The 12,230-nt window shown below is 37.6% G+C and overlaps 1 protein-coding gene and 2 long non-coding RNA genes across 3 annotated transcripts; all 3 read right to left on the reverse strand.

The window, feature by feature from the left end:
- Positions 1-454: 454 nt before the first annotated feature.
- LOC110870848 lies at positions 455-1,938 on the reverse strand. Its single transcript, XR_002553295.2, has 3 exons — positions 1,783-1,938; positions 1,255-1,308; positions 455-757 (listed from the first exon to the last, which is right to left on the reverse strand). It is a non-coding gene; the product is annotated as an uncharacterized LOC110870848 (long non-coding RNA).
- A 3,845-nt stretch (positions 1,939-5,783) lies between these two features.
- Positions 5,784-6,596, reverse strand: LOC110869592. Its single transcript, XM_022118835.1, has one exon. The coding sequence runs from the start codon at positions 6,594-6,596 to the stop codon at positions 5,784-5,786; it is 813 nt and encodes a 270-aa protein (XP_021974527.1).
- A 900-nt stretch (positions 6,597-7,496) lies between these two features.
- On the reverse strand, positions 7,497-8,938 carry LOC110870849. The gene is made up of 3 exons (XR_002553296.1): positions 8,783-8,938; positions 8,255-8,308; positions 7,497-7,757 (listed from the first exon to the last, which is right to left on the reverse strand). It is a non-coding gene; the product is annotated as an uncharacterized LOC110870849 (long non-coding RNA).
- Positions 8,939-12,230: the final 3,292 nt, after the last annotated feature.

Genomic DNA, 12,230 nt, shown 5'->3' on the forward strand with positions numbered 1-12,230 from the left:
CTACTAGTAGTAGCGTTCAACCAAAAGCTTCAAGCTCCTAACCTAAAAGCTTAAAGCTCCTTCAACCAAACAAGACTTTTTATTAAGTAGGAGCTTTTTCTTAAAAGCTTAAAGCTAGAAGCTCCTAAAAGCTTCATGCCAAACATACCCGATATTGTATAACTAGAAAGAATTAAGTGAACATAATATGTTAACTTATAATTAAATCAATTAAAGGCTTTAAAGAGTAAATTACAAATATAAATACGAATTACATCGGTCTAGTTTACACACATAAAAACAAACAACAACCAAGTAACCCCTAACCAACTCTTCAATTTCATCACATCCTTAGCTTTGGTCTTTGTCAATTCATCATTTTTTGTTGAAACTCTTTAACAAAGCAGGGATTACCCTATCACATTGATACGCCCCATACCTTATTAAATTAACAAGTATAATACGTAGGAAGAAATTTTTAAAAATTTCGGCATGACCCATTCGTTTTAAACCACTATTTCCTGTTTTACACAAACAAACTTCAACAACAAACATTTTTGACAAAATCCAAATACGGACGAAAATTAACATTGTATGTAACAAGACTACAACTACTAGGTTTGACCCAACGACACGGACATCAACATACTACATAAGATTAATTACATCCGACCAAAAATTTAACCCTTATCAAAACAACTTGTGACGGAAGCGTGAGGCGGGCATGAATCAAGTGTGCACGTTCCAAGCCGTCCAATCGCCTAAGCCGAGGATTTACCTACATTTGACAACAAGCTTTAGAAAGTTAGTTCTATTACTCATTTTGCTTACGATACCACTTTTTAGTCACATTCGTTTTTATTCATTCATTATCCTTAAGCATTCGATTTACCCATATAAATAAGTAAAGCATATATTCTCATAAAGAGATTCAAGCATACCACTTTCGACCCGGTATCATCGGGTTAATTGCTTTCAACATAAGCCTTTCGTCCTATCCGTATAACGGATTGAACTTCATACATTTGTTTTTGCTTCCACGACCACCCGTTCTTGACGGATGGTATCATATCCTTACTCGACCAAGTTTACTCTAACCGGTCGCTTTGCTTATCTTAACATAACCTTCGATAGCTTAGCCAAATCCGCAAGGGATTTGCTATTTATTTACTAAACACCGTAATCATTATAACAAGGGGTAATCATTATAACAAGGGTTGTTCAATACAATTACTAACAAAATTTAAGTAAACTTTTGTATGCAACGAAACATACCTCGGTCTTGTGATCCTTCCGATTTCTTAGAGTTTGAACCTTCTTCCTTCACACCTATATCAATACATTCATTCATTCATTTAGTACTCCACTTTCATTCCATCATATTTCAAATTTACACATAATTATTCTTTCAAGCATTTCATCAAACACCTAGTGTGCGTTACATTAATAAAGCATAAGGTACAAGAATTTAAAGCATGGCTTTGCTATTTCATCCTATTTGTCATCACTAATCATAATAGTTCTTACAACTCCTTTAGTATACATCAATTTATCTAGCATTCAGGTATTGCAAGCTGAATTATATATCAAAATTACCTATAATCATAATCCCTATAATCTTCCTATTCATAACACAATTTCACATGGTGGGTTTATAGAGTTTTCTTTCAGTTAACCAAAATCGAGCATGATTTCTACTCTAGGGAGTCTTCTTAACATCTAAACAACACAATCATATCACGAATTCGTGATTGGGTCGAAACCCTTTTTCTACAATTCATCAAATCCAGAAATTCGACTTACCACTTCACCGGGTATGGGTAGATGATCGAAATTTTACTACATGCAACTGATAAACATCGATTTTTCCTTGTCAATTTGGTGAATTTGGTGAGAACAAGGGTAAACCCTTGTTTTCCTTTGCTCCTGATCGATCCACACACGTACAGTGTGTGTGTTTGTGGTTTAGTCACAATTAACCTCACTAAATTGATAATTTTTCATGTTTCCCCCTTAAAGTTTGTTAATTGTAACTCTTAATCTTAAATCCCACATTTAAGTACCATATTACCATTAATCCTTAATCATATTAAGTTTATTATTATTTATCGTGTTTTTCATTTTTTGGGTGTTACAAGTCTACCCCCCTTAAAAAGAGGTTTCGTCCTCGAAACCTGAAAACATAACTCATTTAAACGTGTACATACCAAAAAGAAACGGATAGTGTTTCCTCATTTCATCTTCTGCTTCCCATGTAAGTTCTGAACCCTTTCTGTGTTGCCATTGTACCAACACTTGTCTAACGGCTTTGTTGCGGAGATTGTTTACCTTGGAGTCCTTAATGGCTATTGGTCTTTCGACATAATTCAACCCTTCGTCCAACTCAATGTCATCGAGAGGCACTAATGTTGTTTCATCCGCAAGACACTTTCTTAATTGTGATACGTGGAAAGTATTGTGTATTCCGTCCAGAGTAGGCGGTAATTCTAATCGATATGCAACTTTTCCAACTCGAGCTAAGATTTTAAATGGTCCGATGTAACGAGGACCTAACTTACCCCGTTTGTGAAAACGGATTATGCCCTTCCATGGTGATACTTTCAATAGAACATAATCTCCGACCTGAAATTCAACAGGACGCCTTCTCTTGTCTGCATAAGCTTTTTGTCGATCCTGGGCTGCTTTCAAACGAGCTCTAATCAATTCAATCTTTCATTTATTACTGCTATTAAATCACTCGGCGCGAGCTCCCTTTGCCCCACTTTACCCCAACATACGGGAGTTCTACATTTTCTCCCGTATAGTAGTTCGTAAGGTGCCATTTGAGTACCACTATGGTAACTATTATTATAAGAAAATTCCACTAGTGGTAAATGGTCATCCCAACTTCCCCCAAAATCTAAGGCACACGCCCTCAGCATATCAACAAGTGTTTGAATGGTTCTTTTTTACTGGCCGTCAGTTTGAGGGTGGTAGGCGGTACTTATGTGTAATTTCGTTCCCACACTCTCGTGAAACTTTTGCCAATAACGAGAAGTAAATCTAGTGTCCCGATCCGAGACAATTGACACGGGCACCCCGTGTCGAGATATAATCTCGTTCATGTAAATTTCCGCCATTTTCTCGGAAGAATAAGCATCTTTAATGGGTAGAAAGTGAGCGCTTTTTGTAAGTCGGTCTACGATTACCCATATTGTATCATGCCCCTTTTTCATTTTAGGAAGCTTGGTTATTAAATCCATCGTTAGTTCCTCCCACTTCCATACCGGTATCTCCAAAGGTTGTGATTCTCCGTAGGGCTTTTGATGTTCCGCTTTCACTTGAGAGCATGTTAAGCATTTTGCGACATATTTGACGATATCGCGTTTCATACCCGGCCACCAATAATTTGTCTTCAAGTCCCGATACATCTTTGTAGCCCCGGGGTGGACCGAATATCGTGACTTATGTGCCTCGTCGAGTAGAGCGGCCTTGAGTTCGCAGAATCGTGGTATCCAAATTCGACCGAATTGCGTCTTGAGTCCAGTCGAATTTTCTTCTAGTTTATCGATTACACCTTTTAATCTTTCTTTCTTTATGTCTCCCGCTGCAAGCGACCTTATTTGGGAATACCGTATCATTTCAAGCAAACATGGTGTAACTATCATTTTCATGGATCTCACACGAATTGAAGGTGGAGTCTCTTTTCAGCTTAGTGCATCCGCCACCACATTCGCTTTTCCCAGGTGATAAAGGATATCGCAATCATAGTCTTTAATCAGTTCTAACCATCTTTGTTGCCTCATATTCAAGTCTTTCTGTTCAAAGAAATACTTGAGGCTTTTATGATCCGAGTAAATTGTACATTTCGTACCATATGGGTAGTGTCTCCAAATTTTTAAGGCGAACACTACCGCTGCCAATTCCAGATCATGTGTAGGGTAGTTTATCTCGTGAGGTTTTAGTTGCCGCGAAGCATATGCAATAACCCTTCCCCTTTGCATTAAAACACAACCTAGACCCTGCCGTGAAGCGTCTGAATAAACAACCAGATCTTCAGTCCCATCTGGTAAAGTCAAAACCGGAGGACTCGACAATTTCTCCTTTAATATACGAAAGGCCTCTTCCTGTTCTGTACCCCACATAAACTTTTCTTTCTTTCTCGTCAGTTTGGTTAAAGGTAAAGCTATCTTCGAGAAATCCTGTATGAACCGTCTGTAGTATCCCGCGAGGCCTAGAAAACTTCTTATCTCAGTCGGATTCTTCGGGGAAACCCACTTCATCACGGCATCAATTTTTGACGGATCTACTAAGACACCCTCCGAATTGATCACATGCCCTAGAAACTGCACTTCTCTGAGCCAAAAGGCGCATTTTGAGAATTTCGCGTAGAGTTTCTCCTTACGGAGAACTTCAAGTAGTTCACGCAAGTGCCTTGCATGCTCGGCTTTGCTTCGCGAGTAAACTAGAATATCGTCTATGAACACGATCACAGATTTATCTAACATAGGTCGGCATACCCGGTTCATAAGATCCATAAACGCAGCCGGCGCATTCGTCAATCCAAACGACATGACTAGAAATTCATAGTGCCCATAACGGGTTCTAAACGTGGTCTTTGGAATATCTTCTTCCCGTACTCTTACTTGATGGTACCCCAAACGCAGGTCTATCTTGGAGAACCAACTCGCCCCTTGTAATTGATCAAAAAGGTCGTCAATTCTAGGTAAAGGGTAGCGGTTCTTTATGGTTAGCTTATTTAATTCTCTATATTCGATGCACATGCGCATCGACCCGTCTTTCTTTTTAACAAATAAGACAGGCGCTCCCCACGGTGACACACTCGGGCGTATAAAGCCCTTATCTAACAAATCTTGTAATTGTGTCAATAGCTCCCGCATCTCGGTGGGAGCCAATCTATAGGGAGCCTTCGCAACCGGCTTCGCACCCGGATTCAATTCAATGCGAAACTCTACTTCCCGTTCGGGAGGGAGTCCCGGCAACTCCTCCGGAAATACGTCCGGAAATTCATTCACTACCTCAACATCTTCTAGCTTCGGGAGGGTTTCCTGAGCGTCTACCACATAAGCCATGTATGCTCTATTTCCATTAAGTATGTATTTAAAGGCTTGGACAAGGTTACACAATTTGGTTTCTACATTTCTTTCCCCTTGAATACTCAGTTGCCTTAAACTTGGAGCTTGGATAAACATTATCTTATTTTCACAATTAATTTCTACCCGGTTTCGTGCCAACCAATCCATTCCCACTATCATTTTAAATTCCCCCAGAACCATAGGTATGAGATCAATTTCGAATTCCTCATCTTCTGTTATGAATTTACATTTCCTACATATTTCGTGTAGCATATAGATCTTACTATCAGCTATTTCTACTTCTAGAGGCATCGGCAATCGTTCAATCTTAAAGGAAGGATGTTGTACGATTTCACTAGAAATAAACGACATAGTGGCTCCAGTATCAAACAAAACATAAACCGGTATGGAGTTTAATAGAAAGATACCTGAGACCACATTCGGTTGCGACTTGGCTTCTTCGGATGTGATTTGAAACATCGTATCTTCTTTCTTTGACTCTTGTTGAAGTTTTGGGCATTCAGATTTGATGTGTCCCTTTTCGAAACAATTGAAGCAAGTCTTCGGGTTATTCGGACATTGATAAGATGAATGTCCCTCCTTACCACATTTGTAGCACCCCTTCTTGCCTAACAGACACTCTCCAGTATGGAGTTTTCCACAAGTCTTGCAAGGAGTAATTCTACCTTTCGATTTTTCCTTCCTCCCTTGATCTTGAAACTTTCCCTTTTAAGATGGATTCGAACTTGCACCCTTTTCATTTGATCTCTTTTCACCACGTTCTTCTTGCCTCTTGATTTCAATTTCTCTATCCCGCGCTAGATTGATGAGCTCATCAAGGGTCTCACATTTCGAGGGAGTGATGAACTCCCTAAATTCTGCCTTCAATATGCCATAAAAACGATTGATCTTCATTCTTTCAGTTTGCACAAATTCTCCACAAAACTTCATCTTATCCAAGAAAATGTTCGATATCTCATTTATCGTCTCGTTTTTCTGTCGGAGGCGTAAGAAATCCTCTTGGATCTTATCGATGGCTGTTTGAGGACAGTGGTATCTCATGAAGGGCTCCTTAAATTCTTGCCAAGTCATCATTTGTAGTCTTTCTTCGCCTATTTCCTTGCTATGCGCATCCCACCAATCTTTCGCCTGGAAAGTGAGTTGGCCAGTAGCGAACATCACCTGATCTTCCTTATCACACCGACTTCGTATGAATACCGCTTCTATGTTTGAAATCCATCTTTGGCATGCAATCGGGTCGATTTTACCATCGTACGTTGCAGGATTGCACGCCATGAAATCTTTATACGTGCATCGTCGTTCCTTGCTTTTACTTTTAGACCCTTCAATCAATTCCTTCAATTCCTCGATCTTGCTAGTCATCATAGCATCCACGAATCCCAAAACTCGACTTTCTACTTCTTGAGCTAATCGTGGAAGATTAGCTTGCATAACCCCTTCCGCCACCTCCGTGACCCTTTTGTTAAATGCTTCTTGATGAGCCGTGTCATCATCTTCATTAACGTTTTTTGCATCAGCCATCTACACATGATCATGTTTACTTTTAATACATATTACAAGCTTTCAACATTTATATTTCGCAGTTCATTAGTCCGTGTTACTTCATTCTCATTCTTACGTTTTAATTTTACCCCTTTTAAAACCTTCATCATTCACTTAGTGTCATGCGACACGTTGCTTTTGACTTTCACGATTTCATTCCCTCATAATCACTATTTGTGATTACATATACATTATTAGGCCTTATTTGGACCCCAGATAGTCATTAAATAAGTTTTCAAACAACTCGGGAACTCGAACCGTGAAATAATACAAAAATAAAATTTTTCAGCGGATTGTAATCCCGCTAGCCGTCAGCGACGACATTGCCTCCTGTCGGCGACGGGTTCCAGAAAGTGGCGTCGGCCACTTTTGCCCGTAGGCAGATAGTTAAGGCGTCGGCATCAAGGGGGCGTCGGCGACGGCCTCTCCTCTGCCAAAACGCTGCTGAACTTAGTTTGGCTGTTCCGGCTGTTTTTCCGGGTCCGTTTTCAGCTACCCGGGCCCAGGGACTTCTCATTTTACCCGCCTTATGACTTCTTAGCATACTCAATCTTAAAACTTATTCGCAACACATTTTACGTACTCATACTAAACGAATATTTAAAACTTTACCTCGTTGACGATCTCGGAGCGAGCACACTTTTGCGTGAGCCATCGGTTTGAGTTCAAGCATTATTACTCTTGCTCGAATCCCTCAAACCTTGGCTCTGATACCAACTTGATACGCCCCATACCTTATTAAATTAACAAGTATAATACATAGGAAGAAATTTTTAAAAATTTCGGCATGACCCATTCGTTTTAAACCACTATTTCCTGTTTTACACAAACAAACTTCAACAACAAACATTTTTTACAAAATCCAAAGACGGACGAAAATTAACAGTTTTACACAAACAAACTTCAACAACAAACATTTTTTACAAAATCCAAAGACGGACGAAAATTAACATTGTATGTAACAAGACTACAACTACTAGGTTTGACCCAACGACACGGACATCAACATACTACATAAGATTAATTACATCCGACCAAAAATTTAACCCTTATCAAAACAACTTGTGACGGAAGCGTGAGGCGGGCATGAATCAAGTGTGCACATTCCAAGCCGTCCAATCGCCTAAGCCGAGGATTTACCTACATTTGACAACAAGCTTTAGAAAGTTAGTTCTATTACTCATTTTGCATACAATACCACTTTTTAGTCGCATTCGTTTTTATTCATTCATTATCCTTATGCATTCGATTTACCCATATAAATAGGTAAAGCATATATTCTCATAAAGAGATTCAAGCATACAACTTTCGACCCGGTATCATCGGGTTAATTGCTTTCAACATAAGCCTTTCGTTCTATCCGTATAACGGATTGAACTTCATACATTCGTTTTTGCTTCGACGACCACCCATTCTAGACGGATGGTATCATATCCTTACTCGACCGAGTTTACTCTAACCGGTCGCTTTGCTTATCTTAACATAACCTTCGATAGCTTAGCCAAATCCGCAAGGGATTTGCTATTTATTTACTAAACACCGTAATCATTATAACAAGGGATAATCATTATAACAAGGGTTGTTCAACACAGTTACTAACAAAATTTATGTAAAGTTTTGTATGCAACGAAACATACCTCGGTCTTGTGATCCTTCCGATTTCTTAGAGTTTGAACCTTCTTCCTTCACACCTATATCAATACATTCATTCATTCATTTAGTACTCCACTTTCATTCCATCATATTTCAAATTTACGCATAATTATTCTTTCAAGCATTTCATCGAACACCTAGTGTGCGTTACATTAATAAAGCATAAGATACAAGAATTTAAAGCATGGCTTTGCTATTTCATCCTATTTGTCATCACTAATCATAATAGTTCTTACAACTCCTTTAGTATACATCAATTTATCTAGCATTCAGGTATTGCAAGCTGAATTATATATCAAAATTACCTATAATCATAATCCCTATAATCTTCCTATTCATAACACAATTTCACAAGGTGGGTTTATAGAGTTTTCTTTCACTTAACCAAAATCGAGCATGATTTCTACTCTAGGGAGTCTTCTTAACATCTAAACAACACAATCATATCACGAATTCGTGATTGGGTCGAAACCCTTTTTCTACAATTCATCAAATCCAGAAATTCGACTTACCACTTCACCGGGTATGGGTAGATGATCGAAATTTTACTACATGCAACTGATAAACATCGATTTTTCCTTGTCAATTTGGTGAATTTGGTGAGAACAAGGGTAAACCCTTGTTTTCCTTTGCTCCTGATCGATCCACACACGTACAGTGTGTGTGTTTGTGGTTTAGTCACAATTAACCTCACTAAATTGATAATTTTTCATGTTTCCCCCTTAAAGTTTGTTAATTGTAACTCTTAATCTTAAATCCCACATTTAAGTACCATATTACCACTAATCCTTAATCATATTAAGTTTATTATTATTTATCGTGTTTTTCATTTTTGGGGTGTTACAAGTCTACCCTCTTAAAAGAGGTTTCGTCCTCGAAACCTGAAAACATAACTCATTTAAACGTGTACATACCAAAAAGAAACGGATAGTGTTTCCTCATTTCATCTTCTGCTTCCCATGTAAGTTCTGAACCCTCTCTGTGTTGCCATTGTACCAACACTTGTCTAACGGCTTTGTTGCGGAGATTCTTTACCTTGGAGTCCTTAATGGCTATTGGTCTTTCGACATAATTCAACCCTTCGTCCAACTCAATGTCATCGAGAGGCACTAATGTTGTTTCATCCGCAAGACACTTTCTTAATTGTGATACGTGGAAAGTATTGTGTATTCCGTCCATAGTAGGCGGTAATTCTAATCGATATGCAACTTTTCCAACTCGAGCTAAGATTTTAAATGGTCCGATGTAACGAGGACCTAACTTACCCCGTTTGCGAAAACGGATTATGCCCTTCCATGGTGATACTTTCAATAGAACATAATCTCCGACCTGAAATTCAATAGGACGCCTTCTCTTGTCTGCATAAGCTTTTTGTCGATCCTGGGCTGCTTTCAAACGAGCTCTAATCAATTCAATCTTTTCATTTGTTACTGCTATTAAATCACTCGGCGCGAGCTCCCTTTGCCCCACTTCACCCCAACATACGGGAGTTCTACATTTTCTCCCGTATAGTAGTTCGTAAGGTGCCATTTGAATACCACTATGGTAACTATTATTATAAGAAACTTCCACTAGTGGTAAATGGTCATCCCAACTTCCCCCAAAATCTAAGGCACACACCCTCAGCATATCAACAAGTGTTTCAATGGTTCTTTCTGACTGGCCGTCAGTTTGAGGGTGGTAGGCGGTACTTATGTGTAATTTCGTTCCCACACTTTCGTGAAACTTTTGCCAATAACGAGAAGTAAATCTAGTGTCCTGATCCGAGACAATTGACACGGACACCCCGTGTCGAGATATAATCTCGTTCATGTAAATTTCCGCCATTTTCTCGGAATAATTAGTTATAATAAAAGTATAATGACCAAAATGCCCATGAGGAAAAGGACAAAAATCAGGTTTTTTTTTTTAAATCTGACCTGATTTGAGATTTGGACCAAAATGGCAATAAAATGCAAACCTCAAGGACCCAGATTTAAAAATTTTGGATTTTGAACTAAAGTGGCAAAAGTGAGCAAACCTCAGAGACCATTTTGGCTATTAACTCATGATTTTAAATTAATTCGCATATCTAAAGTGGGCTTTAAATTAGGTTGAGATGTTTTAAATATGATTATATAAACTAGACATTTCGAATAACAATTTCTTTTTTATAGAAGTATCTAGAAGACAGTAGAATGTCAAATTTACTTTATTCATTTCATTTCATTTGTTTATATGATTTAATGTATCTACTTGATTCGTTAATTATAACCGAAATTAAACAATGATTATTGTACTCATATAGCAATTTAACCCCTTACTTTACAAATAAAAAAAGAGATAAAATTAAAAGCATAGGTAGAGGTTAAGGCATCCAAAGTAAATAATGGGAAGTCACTACTATAAGAACATATTCTTTCTTTGCTTAAAGAACCCAAAAGAATAAATAACAAGCCATTGGTTTTCTTTTCTTTTCCTTTATCAAAAAGTTGATTATTCGATTCATCACCATTTTCTTCTTTCTTGCTATTGTTTTTTAAGTCCTTAGTTTCTACTTTGATTTTCCCCTACCCAAAATAGAGGAACTATTGCAAAAAGTTCTATCATTCTTAATAATCAATCAATTTTAAATACAAAACCATGATAACCACATACACATGTGTATATTTTATTTTAATTGTTGATATATAATCATCCACCCATTTTGCTTTAACTAGCAAAGCACTACGCACAAATGTATTAGGTGAGTTTTGTAGTCCTCTACTTAGGTTCTGTATTGAAAGACAAAAAATATATATCCCTTTATAACTTTTTGTTGAGTAATCGGCTGGAGAGTGAAAAAAAACTCAACTGGAGAAGTAAACGATATACGGTAAAGGTTGCCAAATATAAGCGTATCACTAGGGTTGTAATCAAACTGAATGAACACGAACAAGGCCGTGTCCGTCTTCGTCCGTTAAGGAAATTAACTTGTTCGCGAACTGTTCATAAACGCATACTGAACATAAGTTTAAGTTCGTGCTCATTCGTTAAAGAAATTCAGTTCTTCGCGAACAGTTAAACATTGGACATAACTACATAAGTAGTTAAATCCATCAAATGATAAATCAAAACACAAGAAGTCTACTACAACCACAAAATGATGAATCAAGTTTAACTAACTTAGACATAGTTATTCAAAGTTTAACAAACTTAGACATAAGTATCCCAAAAAATATCTTGAATGTCCATAATTTTAGCTAACTTAGAAAAAAAAAACAGGATTTCAAGTTTTCAATATATTTATTAGAAAAAAAAGTTTATTATTTATTATTTTTAATATAATCAAACGAACACGAACGAACGAACATGAATGAACGTAACCGAACATATTACCGAACGTTCACGAACGCTAGTCAAATGAACAAGACTTTTGTTCGTGTTCGGTCGCTAAGCAAACCGAGCAAAACATTTTGCTCGTGTTCGTTCGTTAAGCTAATCGAACAAACATAAACGAAGTTCCCGTCAAACGGTTCACGAACTATTCGCTGAACGTTCGGTTCGTTTACACAGGGCCGGCCCAGAAGGGGTGCAGGGTGTGCGACGGCCCAGGGCCCAAACTCACTCGGGGCCCAAAAAAAATTTTTTTTTTTGAAAAAATTATGTATATTAAATGTGTGTATATATGTTTTCAAACATAAAAAAACTAAGCAAATAGGTAAATGGTCTGGTGGTTTTTGTTCCCTGCTTAAAGAGTTTGCATTAAATTTGTGTCAAGTTCGATTCCCAGGAAGCCTTCTCATCAGGCTACTTAATTCCCATTCCTCCGTTTAGTTTTGTCCCAATTTAATTTTTCTTTTTCTCTATTGTTTTGTTTTTGCATTTATTTTCCTATTCAATTTTATGTTTTCATTTTTAGTTTAAAACTGAAAACTTCTGTTATTTACATTTTTATGTTTTGTTTATTATTTAAATTAAATTTAATAAAACAATATTTGC

The sequence above is a fragment of the Helianthus annuus genome, chromosome 8, assembly GCF_002127325.2.
Source record: "Helianthus annuus cultivar XRQ/B chromosome 8, HanXRQr2.0-SUNRISE, whole genome shotgun sequence".
NCBI lineage: Eukaryota > Viridiplantae > Streptophyta > Magnoliopsida > Asterales > Asteraceae > Helianthus > Helianthus annuus.

Excerpts from the sequence above, each read along its gene's own strand:
- LOC110869592 (XM_022118835.1), bottom strand. The coding sequence starts at position 6,596 with ATGGCTGATGCAAAAAACGTTAATGAAGATGATGACACGGCTCATCAA.